Source organism: Ambystoma mexicanum, chromosome 12 (assembly GCF_040938575.1).
Source record: "Ambystoma mexicanum isolate Mex_15411 chromosome 12, UKY_AmexF1_1, whole genome shotgun sequence".
NCBI lineage: Eukaryota > Metazoa > Chordata > Amphibia > Caudata > Ambystomatidae > Ambystoma > Ambystoma mexicanum.
In genome coordinates, this window is record NC_090936.1 from 460,779,245 (window position 1) to 460,804,659 (window position 25,415).

The window sequence follows — 25,415 nt, forward strand, 5'->3', positions numbered from 1 at the left end:
TCCATGGAGCCCTTACCAAAGGATTCGGCTACCCCTACCAGACGGATATTGTTTCGCCTGGAGCGAGATTCTAAGTCCTCGCACTTGTTCAGGGTTTTCTGCAGGTCTCGCTTCAGCTGGGCGATATCACGGCCATGTTGTGCTATCGTGTCCTCGTTAACTCCAATCCTGTTCTCCGCCTCCGTAGTGCGGGCACTTTCCTTATCAACACTCAGCTTCAAAGAGCTGATTGTGGCCCCTATGTCATCCAGTTTGCTGTTCACTGCCAGGAATCCACTCTGGACCACCGTTAGTAGTTTGTCCACTCTCACATACATTGGGGACTCCAGCTGGCTACCCGAGGGCTCAGCGGGTGTCTCGGCAGGCCCATGCGGCTGGGAGCTGGCAAAGGAGTCATCGGACCAGTTTTCTTGGAGCCCATACTTTTTTTCTCGCTGCGGCCCATGTGTCAGCCCTGTTGGGTTGCTCTGGATGTGCCCACGCTACGGCGCCCCGTTGATAGGCTGTGGTTGGCACTCGGGAGTGTGGCGTACCTCGCTGATGAGTGTATAAGAAAAAGGCACCAGGGAACCCACTTTATGGTGTTTCCGGCGGGCCCCGGTGGGTGAACGCACTCGGTCCACCTCTGTCGACAAGGCCCGACCCGGCGGCCAGTCAATGGTCAATCCACAGGGCAGTATCGTAGCAGGGCACGGGGTAGTAAGGATCAAGGGCCAGCAGGATAAATCCGACGGCAACTCAAAGGCGCGGAGCGCGGCCCCTCCCCCTTCCAGGCTGCACACGAGCCAGCACCCACGGTCGTCGCGTGATTTCTTCTGGAGCCGTGGGCCGGATATGCCTCCGTCGCGTTCACGGTATAAGTTTGCAGTCCGATATCTCAGGATTGATCCAGCGTTCCTTCGTGAAAATCAGTGGAGTGCTGCCGCAGGTTCTCCACAGCCAAATGCAGGTGTTTATTGGCGTATAAGCGGCCCCGAAAAGGATTGATTTATAATCGGATATGTTACGGGCCGGAGCTCTCTCCTCAGGCGGCCATCTTCGTCGTGCGCAACAGCGCCCCCCAGTTGGGCAAACTTTTAAAGGGAGTTTATGGGCAGGTAAGAACCACTGTAACTTAGCCCCCATACTCCGATTCTTCCCAGGACTTGGCAGGTCAATGGAAGAAGGTCTGAGGTTGCTTTTTCTGCCGTCTGCCTCGGCCCTTGATTCGCAGGGGTTGCAGGTTCGAGTTGATCTCTGGTCAGTGTCTTTCGTTTGTGCAAGGACTCTTGGATGACGAAAGCAGAAAAACATGATGCAGGACCCCTCATGACTTGACTCGATGCAGGTAAGCTGTTTCAGACCGTGATCACCGCAGCATGGCAACACAAAGGGCCTCACTTGTTGCGGTCAGACTTCCCCTTCTATCTTGGGTCCCCTTGATGCTAGGACTCTTCGAATTTAGCTGAGGTATGTCTTGTAGGACAAGCTGAGGATCCCCCCCAAGTTCCAGGCCTCAACTCGGAACGGCAACGTCGGCAGCACGGTAGCCCACACTCAGAGCTGGTCAGCCACAGGACGGTCCCGGGACACTTCCGACGGCTCTTCTTCACAGGGTACCGAGCAGACGTCCGAAATGGATGTACCCTCCACTCAAGGGTCGCAGCTCCTTCGCAGGACTGCTGAAGATCAATAGCAAGACAGAACGGGAGTGAGCAGAGGGTTTGCTGCTCACAGGAATTGTTTTTCCTGGACTTTTCCTTTTGATGAGTTGGCGTACCTACAGACAGGAGTCTGTCCTTCGTGGCGAATGACTTCAGCTGTGGGAAGGCAGAGCTATAAATATCACTGCCTCGGCAGAGCAGGGGGGAGGAGTAAGCAGAGTGTTCGCTGAGGGCGATGTCAGTTGTGATGGCTGCACGTGTAATCCCAACAAAAGCTGACCGTCTATTACTCGCGACGACTCCTTTGCGTCCCCCAACACAGCTGCTTTTTAAATCAGAGTGCCACAACGTATGCACGCCACCAAAAAAAACGTCTGCCTCAAGTAACAGGGCGGGTGGAGGGCTGGGGACTGCGTGGTTGAACAATCTGAACCAAGATGGTAATAATCCCCAGTCCGGCCATGAGAGTTGCTCTTTTGGGGATAATGTTATCTTGCCAGCTGCTCGAAATGACATTAGCTGCAATAGAAACTTACCACGTACGGCTAACCCCTTTGAACAGACCAGCTGGCACGTCCCGGGTTATAATGCTACTGTTGACACACTTCGTGTTCACCCCACTAATGAAAGATCTATGTGCTCATTAGCACTTCTCGCACAGCGTGCTGTCCCAAACCAGCACAACAAAGAAAATGTGTTGTCGAACGATGAAAGCGACATTGATGAAACTCTGGATTCTTGCGAAAGTACGCCAGATTTAGAAGCACATGTCGGTTAACCCCGAGCAGGGTGCTGTGCCATTTCCTGATGAGGTTATTGAAAAAGTGCAATCCGATGTCTTTGAGGAAACACTTAGCCAAAAAGAACTCGTACCCGATTCACTCATAACTTCAGGTCTTGACTTGATTACACGTTCTGAAACCTTGCCTAGAAGGAGAGACTCTTTAGTTGTATCAGACAAACTGATAGAAGATCTGAGAGCCATTAATCAGTCAGTCTCCTTGACTTGGCAAAATAAAAAGTCCCATGTGCCACTGGAACTTGATCCTAACGTGTCCTCTTCAATCAATTCTCCTGAAGTTGGTCCTACGATAAAAACTATATAATCATTTTCAAATGACGATTGTCGGACCCAAAGAAATCTGTATCAACTTAAACTAAGGAGAACAGAGAATAGCTCCAACTGCACGATTCCTTGTTCACAAACGGCTATGTACTGAGCGAAATTTCACTCGAAACAAAGACGCTCAAAACTTCAAAAACTGCGTTGAATCTTACACCAGCTCAGAAACTAGTGCCTCAGAAACAAACTCCTCATTTGATTACAACGACATGACAACTAGAAATTATAAACCACGTAAGAACCAAATAAATCAATCACATCACTCTTAGGATGGAAAGCAAGAAAATAGACGTCAGTGTTTCAACTTGGTTGAAAAAATTATCAACGAACTACGCCCAAACTTAACATCAGCTTTGACAATCACAGTGGCACCTCTGATGAAACTTTACGAGCAGCTTAATGTAACGGGACGAGATCAGAATACCTTGCTGGCTCTAATCAATACTAAAATGATAAACTGTGAAAACGAAATCAAAGGGCTAAAGTCCCATATTAAAAATGATGCCAAGTCACAGGAAATCTTTATGGAAATAATAAAGGAACAGTTGAAAACCACTGCAGACGATAAACGGTTATTGGCTGAGGTGGCTCGGGGAAACTATATCCATGATGAACAATCATGTAACGGCCTCTAAATGCTTGAACAGCGAAGGAGACTTAAGCGGAAACGTGGTAAAGAAATAAACACAAAGAAGTGATGCAATGGTGGCTGCCGATATACACCAACGAAGACTTCCCCTGGCTGACCATGTTTTTAATCGAAAATCTGAACTTGGTGAACAACGATAGTTGATTCGCCGGATGCCGACCAACAGAGTAGTAACTGACACCCAAAACAGGACCAGTATGGGTGATACGTTTCCTAATCAACAGACATCCTCTGACCCTGATTTCGAAAGCCTCCCCTCGACCTCTACACAAGCTGACGGACTACCTTTTTTACCCAAAGAACTAATGTCTTCGTCGTTGAATTCCCCATCAACCGACAAGGACCTAACTAAAAATAACTTCCCAATCTTGGAGAAAGTCAGCCTTGGAGCAAATGCTGTGGCAGATGTAGTCCAAAAGAAAACTTGTGCGAAACAACAAAAAAAATCAAAAAACATTCAGAGACGGAAAATTCCACAGGCAAAAGGTTTGTGTAAATTCTTGATGACTTTGTAAACTTTAAACGCACTGATGCAAACAAGAATGGATACTGAATCTGTTGGTACCAATAAATCTAAAGCACAGCCTCAGGTTGAACGAGAAAATAAAAATGATGACTTTACTGACCCTAATTCTGAAGAAATAGTCGAAATTGAATATCATGATGCATCGGAAGCAGCAATGATTGATCATCTTGCAAACCTTTCCACCTATGAACCCGATCACGAAGATGTTGCTGAAAACCAACAGTTGCCCGGTAAAGTGGGAAATCTTTCCGACGGCCCTGTTGAATCATTGGAAGCTGCGGACTCGAATGCTAATCCTCATGATGATTTAGGTCTTCGACCTATGCGTTCATGTGAAATAGTTAGGCCTTCTCCTGTGATGAGTAGCTCGTCCAAAAGTATTGCTGACAACATGGCTGCTGCCCCTGTTCATCTAACCTTAAGTGAGCGGCTAGCCCACATCGAAATGAAAAAAAGGACAGTTCCCCAAAACACAAGTGTGGCAGATACACGTACAAGGAAGGATGAACCCAAACAGCAAACGTTAGATCGACCAAATTTTGTGAAAACACACGTAGCAGCAGACACGTTGGAAAACAATCTCGCTTTTATGGCTGAAAGAGAAACTGAACCATGCAAATACGTCTGGACGCAAAAGAGCCAGCACCTGGTTACAAAACATCAATGCAAATCAAATTATTCCTTAATGTTGGAAAGGGTCCTTAGAGGAAAAGATGAGTTGATTTTAAACCGGAGAACTTTCGAGTTCCATCAGAGAAGACCCCTGGAGAAAAACGATAATCATATTCCGAATGGTTTGTCCTTGGAAACAGCGATACCTGATGTGATTAAGATTACTTTTGTTGCGAAAGGGAGAAATTCGAATAAAAGCTCTGAATGCTCTAGTGAAGCTATCGCCAATGAGAGGGAATCTTGGTCTTGGCTTGCAGGGGCCATAAATGGCAACTCAGAAAGTTAACGCTAGAAGGACCCGAAACAACGAAGCTTAAAGATCGGATCCTGGAACACTCCAAGGATTTCTTCATCTTTACAATATGGCTCCAACTGAACTTGAACAACTTGACATAGAATGCTTGCAAGAAACTTGGGTATCTATAAGGCCAGCTGCAATCAACCATGAAATAGCCTTTAATCCAGCTATAAAACAAAATAAAGGAAGACCAAAAGCTGGCTTAATTACGCTTGTCAAAAGCTGCACGTACATGCATTTGATATCTTCTCAAAATCCTTCCCCCTATATCCAAATATCAAAAATGGAAAAGATGCCGCTTGCCAGGGACCAAAAATCTTTATTGTAAATCTATACTAGCAACATAACGCGTCGGACGAATCCGACTTTGTAGACCAAATATGTACGCTGATTGATTCGATGGAAAGTGATAAGACAGGAGCCCAGATTATACTATGTGGAGACCTAAATATGACCTTGCTCCGTATTTATAGATAGTAAAAAAAAAAAGCCTGTTGAAGCCCGAAAGGATCCATATCTTATTAAATCAGCGTGGGGCGAAGAAATGGACACAAGAAAAATGCTACTCCTGAATGGGAATGTAAATGGAGACATACTGCCTCGGTACACGTGGTGCAACAGAAAAAACAAATCCATCCTAGACTATATCTATGTCTCGGAATCAATCATTGACAAAATAACCGCTCTAAACATCGACATGAAGCAAAGCGATCACAACCTGGTAATTGCAACTATAAATGGATACCATCGCAATGATGAAGATCTTTGGCAAATCCCAATCATTGTCCAGCCAGGAAGAAATAGAATTTGGGTGAACGTAATTAAGATCTCGAAAATGACAAATATACTTGAAAAAGCACACTTGGATGAATTACAAGATACTGAGGAATACATGACATTACTAGATCAATACACAGACTGTTAGCGGATTCAAAAAGTATAACTTCAACCACTTGCATAAATATGATCAAAAAATAGTTTAAAGAAAAGGGAGCTGCGAGAAAAAGACTCTTAAAAAAGGAAGGAAAACTGACTAGTTGATGGAATTTAACAAAGGGAAAAAGCTATATAAAATTTGGTTAAAGTCGCATAAACACAATATGCTACAAGATGACGCAGAGGAGATGGTGAAATTAATGGCAAATAGGAACTTAAGTAAGTTTTGGGCAGTCATAAACAAGGTTGAGGCGCCTCAAAGAGCGCTTTTGTCAAGCTTTGTGTCAGAATCCCAATGGATTATCCATTTCACTAAATTATTCTCCAAACAAACTAAGTGTGACTATGTGCATACAACCTGAGCTAACGAAAGATTGGGACTTGCAAATTTTGGAAGAAGATATCTTAAAGCACATAGAAGACCTTAGTTCTTCTAGAGCCCCTGGCCCTGACGGGCTTACTAATTTTCTCCTTAAACTACATCCAGAGATATGGGCAAAATTCTGCTACCATCTCTTCCTGAATATTCAAAGAAATAAGAGTTCCTGACTCCTGGAAGAAGTGCATTATTGTTCCCGTATTTAAAGAAGGAGATCGAGCAGTGCCAGGAAACTTTAGCCCAATAGCACTGCTCGACGTAGTGGGCAAGATATTATCCACACCGGTCCTTAATCAATTAGTCCGAAGGATAAAGGAAACGAAGACCTAGGACACAAGACAAACGGGGTTTGTAAAGGGAGTGGGTTGCTCCCTAAACCTGTTGGTGCTGAATATCTTAAAGATGGAAGCAATTAAGAAGAACATCAAGATCTACGTAGCTTTCGTTGACTTATCCCACGCATTCGACAGCGTAAATCGGCAAATCCTGTGGTAAAAGTTGGCGCTTTACGACTGCCCACATAACCTTATGACAGCCATTCAAGACTTGCATTCACAAACATCAATCAGGATCAGACTAAATCAAGCTGGTTTGCTCTCCACCCGATTCAGACAACAAGGGGCATAAAGCAAGGATGACCCTTGGGAGCAACTCCATTTAACCTCTTAATTTCAGATGTAGATGATGCTTTATCAGAAACTTGATACCCCTCCCCCCCAGATGAACAGGAGAGAATTGGGACACATGGTTTTAAACAGACGATATGGTTCTGCTGGACCTAATTCCCATCGGATTGCAGCGGAAACTAACTGCCCTCAAAACATACATTGAATAAAATGGTCTAGTAATCAACCCAAGTAAAACGGAGATCTTGATTCTACAAAACCTGAGGTGCAATAATCAGAAGAAAAATTCAAATGAGCAAAAGTGGTTCATTGGAAATGATTCAGTTGAGCGTGTCAAGCAGGTGCAATATCTGGGTGTAACCATCAACTGAAACATAACCGATGAGCCAATGCTACAAAGAATAAGGCGGAAGTGCAGAATGCTGACGGCCCAAGGTGCAGTGATTAACCGAAAATATGGAAAATTCAGCTTAAAACCTGTTATGGAATTTCCAGGGCCAAAGTGATCCCATCACTTATCTTTGGAGCCGAAATTATGCTGGGCTGCACACATAAAATTTGCCCCTGGTGCGAGAATACCTTCTGGACAAAGATTTTGCAATTACCGAAGGGAGCACTGATCGCTTGCCTTAAATACGAACTTGGTATGATCTCGATAAATGCGAGAATCAAACACCTTGGTCTTGTATCGGAAAATCATGGGTGCTGACAATTTACCCATGTTCCAAATATTAGAACCTGGAAGTGACCAAGGAAAAAATTCCATATTCGAACAATGGAAAGAAGCCTGCAAGAAAATGTTAAACTTTCTCGGATACGACGTGGATACGCTAATTCAGAATCCTAATAAAATCAACCTAACTATGGGACCAAGATTGGTATGAAACGGCAGAGCAAAAAAGATCCCATAGATGCATGAAACATAGTCCCTCAGAAGCTCGTGAATGTCATAAGTTACCAAACTACATAGAGAAATTTCCGTGTAAGATCAAGAGAAAACCTTTATGATGTTTATACTGAATCTTTATCAAACTGAACAAATGATGAGTATCTGGAATAAAGCCCAAAAACATGATGGGCTATGTCATTTCTGTGGTGCCTGCAGTGAATCATTAAAACACCTGGTCCTATATTGCTCAAAATTTGCAGACTTGAGATTATCTATCTTTGAGAAAATGAGCGTATTGAAGACCTCGCAAAGCATTGAAGATGCCTGGAGCCTATTGAACGAAGGGGGAAACAAACAAGTGACGTTTGCATTAACATTCTTTCTGGAAGCAATTGAAAATAACTTGAGAAGCTTTGCAAACTAACATTTAGCATAAGAAAGATGCAAATATCTGATTTTATTTTCTTCCTGTGGTCTTTTTCTTTTTCCTTTTTTGTTTTCTTATTTCAAAAGTGTGTAATGAACTAAATGAAATTTAAAAAAAAATAGCAAGACAGGGCTCCTCCAGTACAGCAGAGGTTGGTCGCCATGCCTCCTTCAGACGGGTCTCTGGTCTCTTCACGGGTCTTACAGCTGGATAGGAGTCTTGGCTCCTTCAGGTTACCCCAGGATCTCTGAAGAATGGGTACAGGGGTTCTCTTCTTATCCTAAAAGCTGAAACTCCCAATAGCATGACTAGCACTGCACACACCCCAGCAGTGGTCTAATCGGTACAACTGGCTGGAACACTCATGCATACCACTCGGACACACTGAAACCAGTTTGTGGATTGGGACCAGACAGTCACAGCCCACATCTTGCCAGCAAACACACATAGCCCTTCAGTAGCCTGCCAAAAGCCTCAGCTTTCCTGAGCACTGGAAGTCTATATAAGGATATTCCTGGCCTCACAGGCCAGGGGGAAGGCTAAAAAACAAGATGGCCAAAGGACAAGCGAAAAACCATGTGGCACGGCCACGTTTGGGCACTAGCCACTCTTAGTAGCCAAACGCGGTAAATGGAGTAAGGCTAAAACAAAAAGCCCCAAAAATGGTAAGTCATTGCTGCCACCAGCTTGTCCATTTAGCACAGCTAGAGTAACCAGAAATCCTTTGAGTGTTAGTCTAGGGCACAACAAAGTGTACTCCATTCTACTGCATTGCATTGTAAGATGCATTGAACAATAATAAAAAAGTTACCACAAACAAGTTACTGAAAGTAGTAACAAATACACAAGACTAAGGGAAACAATGTTTCCTAGTACTGACAGCCTGAAGGACATTACAGTTTCCCCATAACGGATGAGCAAAAGACAGTGTAGTGAAGCTTAAGGCTTCACTGCACTGTTGAAAAGTACAGGTCGATTAAAAAATAAAAGCAAAAAGTTTTGGAGTCCATTAAAATGGAGTGAAAGGTGCAGTAAAGAGGAATCTCTCGGAACAGCGGGTTGGCAGCAAGGGAGCTTACCATTTTTGAGAGGGCCCTGGTCCAATCAACCACGAGAAAGGGTTTGCTATGCAGGCTGTATAAAGCCATGAACCTTTTGACACTGGCGGGGAGACAAACGTTCCAGAGATATGCGTCATCTTTGTGGGGGAAGAGATATCGGAAGAGAACTGGGCAAAAATATATGAAGTTACCTTCCACTGCAACCTGTTCACTTCTAGGATGGAGCAGAACTATAAAATGTTGATGGGATGGCATAGAGATCCATTGAGACTATCTAGAATGTTCCTGGGGTCCTCCCCTGGATCCCTTTCTCATATATGGTGTCAATGCCCCAATGTTAAGTTGTTCTGGGATGAAGTGCTGAGCTAGATGAAGGACATTATGGGGATTCTGTTGGGTCTAGGCCTGTTACAGATGATTTTAGGGATCCCAACAAAGGAGAGAAATGAGAATAGGCTCCCCAGAATGTGGGAAGCAATGCTGCAAGCAGGCTGGCTGGCCATCGCCCAAGGTTGGAAAGGTGAAAACCTCGCATCAAAGGAAGTTTGCAAACAGAGTGCACACCACGATGGAAAAACTGACCGTGGTTAATAGGCCTGAGGCATTCAGAGGGGAATGGAGTATACTCTTGTATAGTGGGGAGGCGGAAGGGGTGGTCCACGCAACCCTGACTGGGGGGTGAATACAGCTGTATGGTACAGAGGACTTTAGGGGGAGCCGAAATACCAGAGTTAACATGCTCATAATAAGTGCTCCAGAGAAACCAAATGGAACGGACCAAAATTGCACATAGAATGCGCAGAGAAAGAACCTTGTTTAGTTAGGAGTCAGGGTTGGGGGAGTGGTAGGAGGGAAGGGAGGGGGAAGGACACGATTTGTTTTTTTATCAATCGGTTGTTAGTTTGTTGGTCTGATGGGGCTGAGGGGATACCCTTTCAAGACGGGGAGCTTATGGGCGTTAATACCTGGAAACTCAAGAGTTTGTTTCCCCTGTTCATGAGGGGGAGGGTGGGAAATTGAAAAAACTGCCATTTCTACCTGTTAAACTGTTTTGCATGGTTCATAGCTTAATGCCAATAAAAAGAGTTAAAAATGTGTACTGATGGCAACTGCGTTTACCTGAGAGCCGTTTGTTGTAGAACATGTATTGAATGTGAGAGTTGGATAAGTAAACTGAACATATAAATTGTGAAGAATGCTAAAGGTTCATACTGGAGGAAACCAATAAACACTTCAGTGGTCTGAAAGCTTGTGATTGGAAATAACAATGGTAATGCTCATATATAAAAGGCAAGCAAAGGTTTTCATACTATTTTTTCTTAAAATTGCACTATTCTGTGTGGGGTTGTTTACACCATTATTTCAAGTGATCAGCTAAACCTTGTTCATTGGAATCACCTTACTCTTGCTACAATTAGTGGTCAGGGATAGTCATACCCTTTTAATACATCGTTGTTGGCTGACCGATAATTTTTGTGCATTGTGAGTTTTGGTCATCTTTTCTATCCTGGTATGTCTGTGGTGCTGTACAACATCAGCTTTATTGGAGCATATGGATACATCAAGGCACCCTTGCTTGCCTGGCCCTAGACTTTTCAGGTTTTGTGTGCTAGCTTATACTTCAATCTCCTCATTACCAATCTTTGCGTTTTGTGTCAAATCTTTCAATTGTAGTATTTTTACAGAGATCGTGGGACGATGTTTAGGTCTGGTTAAGCAGGCAGAAGCACTACAATAGACCATCGTAACATTTATCATCAACATATTTAGAAAGAAGGTTCTTTGCCCACTGCTATTATGACTGGGTCCTTAGGCCAGAATTAATTAATTTAAAATTGCAACTAAATCACCTCGACTACAGAGTGATCATGTTACCCTTATGTGGAAGAAACTACTGTTTCGTGGGCAAGTAACCCATGCAAGTTGCGAAAGCAATCCAATTGCAAAGCTAGGACAACAAGATGGTAAAGACGAGTAAGCCTCACTTTTTATGTTTGGCTATTAGGGGGCACACAAGTGCAAAAACCGAAACTACGGGCATTAGAGTACAGCTACGGAGAAATCGCAAATTAGGGACAGTGTGTAGGTGGTCGTTGGCTATTTACTCACCCATTGATTGGCCATGCTAATCGCTGTTGCCATTCCTGCCCAAAACACATTCTCCTGGAATCTTTGAGCGCGCTTCATCAAGCCTTAGAATCAGACGTTGTGCTGGAAAAGTGCCTGCCGGTGTTTGCTTTAACTCTCAGAAGACTTTCTTTTTTAATGACTTCATTGGAGCTCTGAATATGCTATGGGTGTAACGAAAATGTCTTAAACAGGTCTGCCCTCAGCCACTTCATAAGCATTATGTATGTACTTCACTGAAGTCCCGTTAAAAATCAGCGTTTGTGTTAGGAACAATTTTCTTTTCCCACCTTTCCCTCACCCCATTCATTCTGCTTCTCTTGGACCCTGTCCTGACATTTTGGAGGTCAGTAAAACCTTCTGCTTTACTTTCCTTGCCTGCTTCACTCATTCATGTGGGGAAACTGACTAGTCTAAGACTGTTGGTACTGAGAGACTGTCTCTCTTTTTGAATACTTGTTTTTTTACAATTGCACACATGACCTTACAGTTAAGTGCAGTTAGAATACCTAGTATCTTCATTAATTCTTAAATGTTTTTATTGGCATTCATGGTCATACATAAAGCAGTTAGGCATAGGTTATGTCTCATGATATTGATTGTGTGACACATTCGCCAAATGAACAATAAGTGACAACAAAACAACAATAACAACTTAAACTGTCCTCTCTCCTGCTGCTACAATGCGGTCCACTCGTCACGTGTAGGCTCAGTATCGAGGATGTCGTTCTCCATGCCAGTCTTCGAGGGGTAGCGCCAGGGCATGCGCAGGTTTGGTGGTCTCATCAGGATGGCTAATTTGCAGTTCATACCATAACACTCTGCTCAGGGGGGTTTGAAATTCGTCGAGGATCATATCTCTCATGAGGGCCTTCCAGGACTCAAGTGTGGCACTCGCATCTTCTCCACCCCTGCTGTTCCCTTCCTCCCAGGCTCTGGTTTCAGCGGCAGTCCATCTTCCATTTCCTTGATCCAGTGTCCGAATCGCGGGCCTGCAGGCGACTTCCAGGCCATGGCTATTGTTCTCTTTGTGAGTATGCACGCCATGGCCATAAGTTTGACTAGATGCCTGATTTTACTGAGTCTCGGGTAGGTGCCCAAGAGGCATTCCTTGGGGGTCCATTCGTACCTTTCCAATCCAGCTTTCCTGCAGGTCTGTTCGGCAGCTAGCCAGAGCTTCTGTGATCTGGGGCAGGTCCAGAACATGTGAATCATGTCGGCGTGTACAGAGGAGCACCATGGGCTTGTCGAGGGAATGCTGTCGTTGAAAGTGGATATTCTGTGCGGTGTCATATAGGTCCTGTGGAAGACGTTCAGCTGAATCATCCTGAACCTGGCGTTCCGTGAATCCTCCTTCGGTTGCAGCAGGGCCCGTGCCCATTCGCCCTCCGTGATTCCAATGTCAGCTTCCCACTTCTCTTTCAGGTGCGCACTTCTGGGGTTAGATCGGGCGTTTATTTGGGCATATAGTCTCGATGTCGGCTTCCAGCCGTCGCTCAGGTTGTACATTTCCTGTACAAGAGGGTGTGTCTCCGGCTCCTCGGGCCATGTGTTCCATTTTGCCTTGGCTACATGTCTCACCCTCTGGTACCATAGGAATTGGCCCGGTGAGAGCCCATCTTTTAGTTGAAGCGAGTCAAAGTCTCTGAATGATCCCTCGTCGAACAAGTTTCCCCATGTGTAGAGACCGCAGGTCTCCCAGCTCCTCATCATTGGCAGTTCAAGGGGTGTCTTGCAAACATCAGCCAGAATGGGGATTTCGGGCATGTAGGGGTGCTGAAGGCCGAGTAGTGATTTGACCTTGTTCCAGACCTGTCTTCCCAGCGTAACTATCATGGGTGGGTCGGGAGGTCCCACCAGTGAACTCCATATTACCTCCTTGGGGTGCATTGGCGTGATCAGCCGATGCAGGAGGCCAGTCCCAGCCGAGGGCTCATCCGAAAGCCACTTGGTGACATGTGTTCGTTGTGCCGACAGGTAGTATCTCTGGAACTCGGGCAGTTGGATGCTGCCCTCAGCATGGGGAAGCGTGAGGAAGTGCAGGGCGAGTTTGTGTCTCGTCTGGCCCCATAGGAAGTCTCGAAGCAGGGATTCTAGTTTCCTGAAGAAGGGAGGGGGGGATGTAGTATGCAATGTTGGTGAAGTAATAGAGGAACCTTGGCAATATTATCATTTTGGATATTGCAGCTCTGCCCATCACCGAAAGGGGGAGTTTCGACCAGAATCTGATGGACCTGCGTACCCCGCACAATGCAGTTTCAGTATTGCGCTCGTGAGTGGAAAGTGGGGAGTGCGTGATGGTGAGGCCCAGGTAGCGAAAGGCCTCCACCTGCCATTGAATCCCAATCTCGGGTAAATCTTCAATGTCTTTCCCTCTGAGTCTTGCGAGGGGAAAGGAGCATGATTTCTGTCTACTAAACTGTATCCCAGAGTATTTGGCGAAGTTGTCGAGGATGTCCAGCGCGGTGGGTGCGTTCTCTCTGGGGTTCCATAGATATAGAAGGACATCGTCGGCATACAAGGAGATGTCACCGGGTCGTTATAGAGGACCTCTACCCACCGGATGAATTGCTCTCCGAGTCCAAACTCCCTCAGGGTAGCAACGAGCCATTCGCAAAATATTGAATCAAAAGCCTTTATGGCATCTAGTGAGAGCGCAGCTAGATCTTCCTGGCGCTCCGCTGTTTGTGCCATAACGTTTTGTAGCCTTCTTAGGTTGGCAGTGGTGTTGCGCCCTGGGACAAAGCCGTTCTGGTCCTCATGTATCAGGGATCCTATTACCTTCGAGAGCCTGTTGGCTAGTATGGTTGTGAAGATCTTGCCGTCATAGTTCAGCATCGCCAGGGGGCGATACGAGTCGCATTCATCGGCAGGTTTACCTAGTTTAAGCATTGGTATTATGAGGCTCTCTCTCATGCTGCTCGGCAGGATCCGGTCTCATATGCCTCTGTGTACACTCCAAGTAATATCGGGGTTAGGATCCCCTCATAGGCCTTGTAGAATTCCGGGATAAGGCCGTCTGTCCCAGGGGTCTTGTTTGTGGAGAGGGACCGGATCGCCTCCGATATGTCCTCCGGTGTGATGGCTTCTCCCAGCGCCTCTCGTTGTTCTTGGCTTAATCTGGGCAGCTCAATCTCGTCCAGGGTGTGTCTGATATCCTCTTCAGGGATTCGCTCATTGTGAGCATAGAGTTTGGCGTAGAAGTTTGAAAAGACATTGTTTATTGCTTGTTGTGATCTTTGCGTTATACCATCCTCATCTCGGATCTCTCTGAGGGGCTGTCGCGGGTTCTCCTTCCTGCATAACCAGGCAAGTATCCTGCCTGGCTTATCTGCTTCTTTGTGTGCCTTGAGGGTTCGTGCAGAGAAGTCGAACTTGGATAGTCTTTCCCATGCAATCATGGAGTCCTCTCTGATCTCCTTCTGCCTGGCCTCACTCGCAATGGTCGGGTGTAGAGTTCCCTCTAGGTGCCTAATCTTGTCTTCCTTGTGCTCCAACTCCCTTCTTAGTTGCCTCCTGATCCCGCCAGCTTCAGCTATTATCACTCCCCTTGTTACCACCTTCATAGCTTCCCACAGTGTGCTCCATTTCACGACTGATCCCGTGTTGATTTCTATGTACTCTTCCAGTTTTTCTCCTAGGGTCTCCTTAAATGCGGAGTCCATCAGGGTTTCCGTCGGCATGGGCCACATCGTGATGGGGGGCCTAGGGCCCTTCAGGCAGAGCTGCATTAACAGAGCGGAATGATCCGAGATCGACCTGCCCTGATAGCACGCCGACTCAACTTGGGGGATTAGTTCACTGGCTATGAAGAAATGATCAATCCTGGTGTGCAGACCGTGAGGCGCAGAGTAGAAAGAGTAAGCCCTGTCGGTGGGGTGTAGGTCTCGCCAGATGTCGACCAAATGTAGATCATCCACCGCACTGCGTAGGGCACGGGAGGCAGGGTTATTGAGGGTGTGTGGGGTTGCAGTCCTGTCTAGCTCCTCATTCATCATGCAATTAAAGTCTCCCCCCACACCCCCCCATAGGAAAGTGTCTTCCCTGTGGTGTGTGATTCTGGCATATAGCTGCTTGAGATGAGTAGGTATGCCATGTTGGGGGAAATATGAGTTCACGATGCATAATCGGAAGTTCTCCAGCAGGCCCCACACTATGACGTATCTGCCTTCTTTGTGGGCCTCCATCCCCATCTGGCGAAATGGTATGTCCGGGCTAACCCATGTGTATACGCCTCGTGCGTACCTCGAGTAGGAGACACCAGTGCCTTGACCGCCCCAGTAGCCCACTAGTTTGTCGGTGACAGCAGCTGTGAGGTGCGTTTCCTGCAGAAGGGCAATGGATACCCGCTTCCTTTTCAAGTATGAATGTATACGGTTCCTACGCTGATAGGATCCCATCCCTCTAACATTCCACGTGATTATCTTGAGACGTGTCGCCATCGTTCAGCTTCGATTATTGGTGTGCAAGGCTTCTCGCCTGTCTTGTAACTTGGTCGTGCGTTACCGGATGTTTTGTCCCGATTCAACTGTATGGAATGATAGGCTCCAGCCTCTGGCCAGTGGTCCGCTACAGTCTGATTAGTGGTCTTCATGAGGAGGGCAGTCTTGACATTAACAACAACTAAAAAACTGGAACTGGTGCGCCCAGCTACTGCATCATTCCTGCGGTGCTCGGGTGCTCTCGGGCCGTCAGAACCCATCCGGGTGTCAGGCTCGAGCATGGTCGGTCAAGCAACTGGCCTGACCTAATCTATGCGTGGGGGTCGGGTCCTGTACCTGGTGTGAGGGCCAAGCGAGGGCCGCATCTAAGTTGGCTATCAGTAGTGTATGTTACTTTCTTGGTTGCTTGGGGTTGCAGGGAAGCTACGCTCAGGTTACTTGTGTGCTGCGGGTCGATTTCGTTTTCAGCTGTCCTTGGGGTGGGCCTAAGTTCCTTCAGAGAGGTTGTTATCCTCCATCCACATGTTAGCGGCCGCCGGGGACTCCAGAAAGACTGCGCGGCCCTTGTAGATGACTTTAAGCCTCAATGGATAGAGCAGCATGTATTTTAAGTTTAGTTGCCTGAGCCTAGCCTTAACGGGCACAAACAAGTTCCTTTCCCTCTGTACCTTCAGAGTGTAATCTGGGTAAATGGTTATTTTGGCACTGCCACGTTCAATGGCGCCCATCTCCCTGGAGTACCGTAGGATGGTTTCCCGATCTTGGAAATTGAGTACTTTCGCAATTATCGGGCGAGGATGCGAGCCCCGAGGGGGCCTTTTCTGGAGGGACCTATGTGCTCTCTCTACGGTGAATCCATGTGTGAGTTTTCCCGATCCTATCTCCTGTTGTAGCAGGGATTCAATGTACGCTGTTGGGTTAGGACCCTCATCGCCCTCCGGGATGCCTAATATTCTGATGTTGCCCCGTCTGGCCCTCCCTCTGCCTCCTCGGCCCTCGCTTCATGAATGGCGACTTTTCTCTCAAGGTCCACAACTTTAGCTTTCAGTTCGACAGTGCCTTCTGCCGTTTTCTTTATGGTTGTTTCATTGCTGGTCACTCTCTCCGTTTCCTGGCATCATGGCGCACCAGCTGGATGTCAGATCGCAACTCGTCTGTTTTTGAGTCTATATGTGTGCGGAGTGACGCTATGGCTTCTAGCACTTGAGATTGGTTCACTGTGGAGTCTGGTTCTTTTGCTTCTGGGGGATCTGGGACGATGGAGGGCGGAGTGGTGGAATCCTTAGCCTTTGTCGTGACATAAGTGTCCATTGTTGCAGGCCTAGTCTTGTTTCTGGAGCCCATGCTGAAGTCACCGCCCAGCCCTGACCGTTGGTCTTGGTAGAGGGTTCCCACAATGGTTCTGGTGATACCCCAGCACTGCGGCCCAGTTCCGAGGATGTCCAAGCTAGGGAAGCTGGGGTTTATAGTGCTCAGTGTGAGCCGGGGAGGGAGCACTCCAGCACTCGTCCGTGGTGGGATAGAGAACAGTGCGGGGTTGTGGCTGCCGAGGACTGCACACCCCCCAGCCCCTCCTGCAGCAAGGTCCGCGCTGCGTCTCCCCACAGAGTTCCAGGGTGTGGTGTTTGGGCAGGGCGGGTCGAGAGGGGGGGGGGGTCTCAGTGTCCGGGGCAGCCCGCTGGGGTGTGCTGGCGTGGCGTAATGCGCGTGTTGCGCTGGGGACCCCCTCAATGCCACATCCCGGCCCAGGTATCATTCATGCTGGTGGGCGCCTTATTGGGTGCTGGTGGGGCGGGGGACAAGGGTGCACCTCCTCTGGTTACACTCCCCCCCGGGTCTCCTCACCTCAGGCTTGCTGGATCGCCACTCGGGGCCTGCCGCTGCGGTGCGCTCTCGTCTCGTGGCTCCTCTCTGCGGTCCTGCGGCTCCACCGCCGATGCAGACTCCTTCGGAGTCTGGCTGGGACAGCCGGGTTCGTGGGTGCTATCTGGTGTTTCCGGCGGCACATCTAGCTCACGCGTCGGTGGGGTGTCGTTGCGCAGGCACCTGTCGTTGGGGCCTGAGCAGCCTGGTGGTCATCGACCCCTCCGGAGGGGGGGATCGCGGGCTCCTCTGTTCTCTCGCTAGCCGCTATGCAAACATGGGAGCAGAGGCGGCCTCCTCTCGGGTCGCCGCGGCTTCATGTGGCGGTCGCCATCTTGGGCCCAGGCAGTTGCGGGAGTCAGGGGAAGTGCAGGCGGGCGTATGAGCGGTTCACCGCTCCGATTCCGCCAACGATTTGCCTCGCCTTGTAGCAGGTTTGTTCCCACACCTACACAGCAGCTTATAGTTTCAGAAGGTGTCTACTTCGCACCAATACAGGATCGTGATGCAGCGTCTCGGCCGGAGCTCAGCACATCAGCGTCCGTCCGCCATCAGCTCCAGCCCACGCCCTCAGTATCTTTATAACCTTTTAAACGGGTTTTTGGTTAGTTTGACAAGCCTAAGACAAACTGGTGGCAGCTGTGTGATTTCTTTTTTTTCTTTTTTTTTCTACAGTTTTTGTGATATTTTTCTCATGCACTTGCATTAACATCAAATGACTACTAAAGGTGGCTAGTGTTCTAAAATTGCTGTGCCATGGTATGTTTTGCTTGGTTTTTGGCCATACTGTTCTTTGGCTTTCTTCCTGCCTTCTCAGGTCAGGAAATGCCTTAAATGGAAATCCCCTTCCCGAGGAAAGTGGTGGCTTTAGCAGCCAAGGGGAACTTTGTGCGACCCAGAGGAGGGAACTGGGACTGTCTGGTCCCAGTCCACATCCTCAGGTCCCTGAAAGTCTTTTGCTGGATGAATGTTATGACGAGTGGTTGTCCAGGAATAGGCCAACACTCGAGGGGGGGGGGGGGGGGGGCTTGAGCTTGCTCCCAGCCTGCATTTTGAGTAAAAGGTGGGCTCCTGCAACTTTTTGACAGATCATCATTAGAATAAAGACTTCTACTAAGAAGAGCAGCCCGCAGACATCCAGAGGACGACCCCTGCAGCTGACTAGCATCACTTCCTGGGATTGGCCTGGTGAAGCCCTGCTCCTCCAACTGATCTCATAGGACCCTTGTTGGAGCTTCCACCCTTGGACCGGTGGGAACAACCAGTCTCAACCCTTGCTCGTGGATCTATGCCTTGGAAGTCTTTGCAAGTATCCTTGCACCAGCTCTGGCCTGGGCTACCTAGCTGCAGCCATCGTTCCGACAGCCATGGAATTTTACAGATCAGCAGTGCCACCAATCGCCTGTCCTCACATTTTCAGCTGTCTCACTTCAACAACGGCTGTGCTGGTGTTGCTTCTGTTTGCTGCTGTATGATCACCTGCTGCTGCCTGACCATGGTGCCCGCCGTTGGAACAATTTTGGTACAATCCAGTCCGGTGTCCTGGAGGGTCTACATTGCAGAAGTCGGGATCTTTCCTCATCTGGGGTTGTCTTCTGGAAGCTGACTGGAACAGTTAGCTGTGCAACCCGACCAACACCTGACACAAATACTAACATCTGCATGGCCACCACTGGGCCTTCCTCATCCAAATCAAGCACAGAAGATTGTGCCCCTGACAGATTCACGAAGATCTGCAGTTGTATCTGGAAGAATCAGGGTCAGGGGTGTAAGTGAACCTACCTGTTTCTGCCCCCCCATCCTCCATGGGTTAACATTAGGCGTAAAGTCCTACTCCCCAACTCCTTCTCTCCTGGCCTCTGATCATCGAACCTGGGCTAAGATCCTGCCCTAGGACTTGCCTTGACAAGAGGATAGAGTGGGGCATGTACCTGCTTTGGGGTAAATATTAGTATTACTTTAAAAATGTTTATAAAGCACCACCACAGCCCACTGCATCATTTCTGAAATATCTTGCCTATAGAAGCTATATACTGGAAATTGTGAATTTTATCAGGCCCCATATTCATATTTACCTGTGATCTTTATATGCTGTGTAGTCAAAGGCCTAATAAATAGCTGTATTTGGACATTTTACTGTCTAACTTGTATTACAGTGTGGACTCATTGTAGCCGTAGACCATTCTCACACTATTGTGATTTGGGTTTTGTCTAACCTCTCAGTGTATTCCCTGTTTACTATAAATAGGGTGACCTCCCAGGGCTGATTTTGGAAATCCATCCTAATCGACAAAGCTAACCACTTTTGCTTGTGTACAAGTATTAAGCATTTGCCAGGCGCTGTTATTCTATGCCCAGGTATTCCCACCATTTGGCACCTGTTGCTATCGATTGGCAGTTAATACCACTACAGAAGTGCCTGGCGAATGCCTTTCTCATGCCTACACAAACGCCAAAACTGTTGGCAGTGCCACTGCTTGTTCAATTCTCTGCACTTGGAATATGGATTCAAATTCTAAATCTCGGCCATCAGACTGCCCCGCTCTTCCCTGTAGTTAAGGAACATTCTAAGACTCCTTCCAATCTCACTGACTGATAATCGGTTGACCGCTCTGACTCAGACCCTACCTTTCCTGCCTTGCGCTATGTCCACTGCCTTTAACCGTCTGTGCCTCGGTTCTACCTTTTTAACAGTTTCTATAATGTTGTACCTGTTTTATAACCAATTATTGTATCCTCTTGTACTGTGCTTGGTTACTTCCAAGCTAACTTTGCATGGAAAAAAACCAGTTCATACACGTTATGTTTTTTTTTCTTATATGCAATCTTTAGTTTTAGGAGGAAAATGCATGACTGCTTTAGTTTAAATATCTGCTGTGAAAAATCTGACAAGGTGTACACGTCTTTAACTGCTTCTGTTATCCCTTCTTTTTAGGTTCCAATCCATGTGCAGACAACAATGGAGATTGTAGTCATCTTTGCTTATATCGGCCTCAGGGTCTACGCTGTGCATGTCCCATTGGCCTGGAGCTAATCGGGGATATGAAGACCTGCATTGTGCCTGAAGCCTTCCTCCTTTTCTCTCGGAGGGCAGATATCAGACGCATCTCTCTGGAAACCAACAACAACAACGTAGCTATTCCACTGACTGGTGTCAAGGAAGCTTCTGCGCTGGACTTTGATGTGACCGATAACCGTATTTACTGGACAGACATTAGTTTGAAGGTAATCCTCAAGGATTGAGTGACACTTATTTCCAGCATGGCTGTGTAAATTGTGTTTTGGCTTATAGGCCATTAGCATATGGGAGAGGTGTTCTGTATTCTGGGTAGTACTGTACACTCAAATTACTTGTAGGTTCTGTTCCTTTCCCTCCATGCTAGTAGGTCATGATCAGGAATTGTGATGGAACCAGAGTTTGGTGCTCAGCGGATTGTTTCCAACAAATGAAAAGCAGTGGTGCATATGCATTCCTGGCAGGCACGCCCCATGCTTGGAACCCCTCATGCACATGCTCTTACCCGAAACTCCAGTCCTTTTCTCTGCGCTGGTAGGGACTGGAGCGCTGCACTGCAGCTGTGCCTCCTCCGCACCTAAATTATTGAAATACTGAATATTTTCCTCAATCTCTTGTGACTGTGTTTTCAAGTTGTCTCCTGGGACTGCTCCATTTCTGCAGCGGACACACAATGTGTGTTTGAGGTGTCACAGGCATATCACACCTGAGACCACTGCATTGCCTGCTCTTCTTTTACACGTCGCACCCTCTGAAAGAATTTCAAGAGTTGGATGAGTATTTTCCATGCTCATCCCCTGGCTCACATCAAAAACTTTGCAGAATCTACCTTTCAGGTATGTCCAATATTTTCCAAGCTTCCTGAACGGGAGACAAGTTTTCTGTGGGCTCCTGAGTTCGGAGGGTTTCCAGCGACGCTACCCTTGGTGAAAAGTCCTTTGCTACAGGCCATGTGCCTTAAGTTCCTGCAGGCAATTGAAGCCGCCAGAATTTTGCCACCCCCTCACGCCCCTTTCTAGGCTGAGATGAGACTAGTTCCTTGTACTGGACTCGAAGCAACTATTAAGATGGATTAACAGGTGAATATGTATTAGTGGACACATTTATGGAGGCCACCCTAGTTATGTTGCACAGGGAATTCTGAGAGATTAACCAAAACCCAATCAAGGTATGTGGATGAGCAGTCAAGGCTTATTCTCGGGAGCGCGAGAGTGGCGTCGGGGGCCCTCAATGAGTCCACACAGTACGGCACACAATAATTCCATTTAGACAGGTATAGAATACAATTACTTGTTATAGTCCTTATGAACACACAGAAAAATGAATCTAACGGGAAGTAGTCTTGCACAACACTCAAGATACAACTGTATACAGTCACCACAGGGTCAAATATAAATCAAATTACTTTGCTCACAAAAGCAGATCAGTATTTTAGATGCAGTCAATGATGAAACCAGGTCATAAGACAATAATCTTAAGAAGTCCACACCCTAATATGAATGGGCCCATATACCTAAAAGTCACAGGAGCCACCATGTTTCTCACCAGAATGAAGTCTCTGTAGGTAGATTTCAATATGCTTGTGTTGGTGATATTTTAAAAGTTCTGTAACAATTTTACCAAAGGTAAGTGTTTTCCTTTCTTACAGACCCAAGGCTAACCAAGGTGGAAGTAAACTTGACCCATGTTCGATGACCAATAGATGAGTGGAATGGATTAAGAAGACAAAGGGTCTTATAACCAATATTATACTATGGAAGACGGGGAGGAACAGATGAACTGCGTTTACTAACCGCCTGACTCTGATTTTTCCAGATGACTTGTGGATCGTTTGGGGTCACTGGCGGCTCGATCTTCCACTGTTGGTGCCAGAGAGAGGTTCAGAGGAGTTACGGGTTCCATGATTCTTTCAGACAGGTGCAGCTGCAAGATGGCAACCTCTGGTGATGAAGAAATGCCAGAAACACTGATGCAGGCCTCTTCAGGATACTTCACTGGTTGGAGGAAGGAGAGAGTTCCAGTGATTCTCTGCACACAGGTGACGACAAGTGTCCTTCCAGTCGCGGTCTCAGAAGCTGCTCCAGTAGAGGATCCCTTCATGCTGGGACTCGTTGAGAAGTTGACTTGTGGCACAAACTGGAGACCACTGACGTTTTTGGGAAAGGTGATGCAGTCCATGAGAGAGCTGGTTAGTCCACCTGGTAGTCCAGGGACACTTCCGAAGGCTCAGAAAGGCAGAATCCTCAAAGGCATTGAAACTAGTTGGTCCCACTAGTCCAAGGGCTGAGGCAACAGTGAGGTTTTTTTTGGAGATTAGGCAGAGGATCAGGGCTTCAGGTTGGTTACTGGAATGGATGCAGGGTCACTGATACAGCAATGGTCTAGATTTAATTACTGCTGACCGCTATCTGTCTTTTTGGAACATAAATGTGTTTTTTCTTCTCTTCAAATTGAACCCCTAACCCCCCGCCCCTCCCCCCGGGGGGGCAAAGAAAGGGCTGTACTGTGACGGCACACACTAAACACAGGATTAAGCACAAAATTAACAGAGTACAGCAATTTAGACTGGATGTACCAAATGTAAGGCCGTTTAAAAGAAAAAAAAAGTTTTAGTACTGCTAACAACAGGAATGAAGTGAGGTTAGCATGAAGCATGAGCGTGCATGGCATGAAGACCTTTCAATGCTTATGACTTCTATGTTCCAGGGGTGAGTCTAAAAGAGAACCTTGTTTTATAGTAAATAAAGACACACACATACAACATGACACATTTCTAAATAACATCACTCATTCAAATGAGATTTACTGATGTCTTGGTTTTTTCAGACTGAAGGACTAATGGAATACTGATTCTTTGAAGTTACAAACAGGATAACATAATTGTGCAAGAATTAAGACCTAAGGCACAAAGGTATCTTCTAGTTTCGTTTGAAATGACTGCCATTCTTGAGGTCTTGGCATCACGTGACCATACTATATATTTATATCTATATATCTTTCCATTAATGGAAGCCTCTCATTTATACTCCAGTGACTAACCATTATGAATTGAGAGAAGACATCCTCATGGTAACTGAAACCAGGAAAGGTAATTCTAACTGTGCAGATGTATTTCTAGAATTTGGATTGGTGGACAGATTTTAGGAGGCCACCCTAGTTGTAGTGAACAGGCTAACCTCTGAGAGGTTAGCCAAACCCAATCAAGATGAGTGCTAAGTGGTCAAGGCTTAGTCTCAGGAGAAAGTGAGTGGAGTCCGATGTCCAATACAGTAAGTACAAAAATACTTTATTATAGGCCCAAAAACACACACTAGAAAACGAAATAAAAGGGTAGTAACATCACTCGATACTCAATTATGAAATATAGTCACCTTTAGGTTTTTAGGAATCCATGCAATAACTTGGTCAACTGAAAGTAGATTAGTAGTTATGCAATGAAATTAAACTAGTTCTTGATAATTAAGACCTACATTTGTTAGTCCAATCCCTATGATGTATGGGGCCTTATACCCAAAACTTCACAAAGCTTTTTCTTAGGAGAGAGGACAAATGTAGAAAATGTGGTGGTGAAAATGTTCCAGAAAATTCAACAATGTTACATCAGCAAAACTATTTATCTTTAGATACAGCTTTTAAATTGAATGATCAAAAGGCGATGGAATGGTATAACAAACTTTATTATAAGGAGAACAGGGGGAGGTGAATGCGTTGAAATTTACCCCCGACTCAGATTTGCCCTAGTGACTAGGCAGGTTGACAGCCGCTGGAGGTAGGTTTTCCCGCTGTTGGATCCAGTAGAATATGCTCAGGAGCTGCAGGTGCAAGGATTCTTCCGGTCGGTTCCAGGAGCACAGTGCAACCCTTTCAAAGAAGAAATTCAGAAGACGCTGATGCAGACCTCTTCAGGACACTTCACCAGATGGGGAAGGAGAGTTCCAGTGATGGCTTCCACACAAGAGCGACAGCAGGCATCTTTCTGGTCATGTTTGAAGATCTTTCAGAGCAGGATCCCTTGAAAGCTGGGAAGTTGAAACTTGCCAGGAAGTTATTTGTGTCATGATCTGGCGACCACCAAAGTTGTGGCGACAAACTTGGAACGGCAACAATTCTACTAAGGTAGCTCACTGTAGAGCTTGAACTTGTCAGTCCACCAGGTGGTCCAGGGTCACTTCCCAATGCTCAGGATGGCTGGAACCTCGAGAATGTGTCGAGTCTAGTTGGTCTCACTCGTCAAAGGATTGAAGCACTGCACTGGACCTTCGTATATCGGGTAGTCCAGCAGGGCTTCACCGGGTCAAACGCAGTAAGTGATGCCAGGCCTCTTTGGAAGTCATCCATGGTTCTTCAGTCATTTGGTCTTCTACAAAGGCTACCTGGCTGATTTGAAGACATGGCTGCAGGAGTCCTCTTATCCTACATCACATCTGGCAGCCAGTCCAAGCCCTCACCATTCAAACAGCCAGCAGTGGTCCAATTGGGGATCACTGTGGGTTCCACTCTTGCCCGAGACCAAGACTCTCTGGCACCACGGATGTGGAGTGGGACCCGACAATTCTACCCACTTCCTGGGTCCACAAACAAAGCCAGCAGTAGTCTGTGAAAGCAGCAGCTTTCCCTGGTGAATGCATGAACATAAAAGGGATTTCCTGACCTGAGAAGGAAGGAAGGCGGCCAAACAACAATACAGCCAAAGGACAAGCGCAAAATCTCATGGCACTAGCCACGTTTAGTAGCCAGA

General features: G+C 46.7%; 1 protein-coding gene across 1 annotated transcript in view; it reads left to right on the forward strand.

The window, feature by feature from the left end:
- The window catches only part of LRP6 (LDL receptor related protein 6), a 1,542,295-nt gene that overhangs the window by 712,249 nt on the left and 804,631 nt on the right, over positions 1-25,415 (forward strand). The window contains exon 9 of the mRNA XM_069628714.1: positions 20,597-20,886. Within this exon, the coding sequence (XP_069484815.1) occupies positions 20,597-20,886 (290 nt within the window). The remainder of the gene's footprint in view (positions 1-20,596; positions 20,887-25,415) is intronic.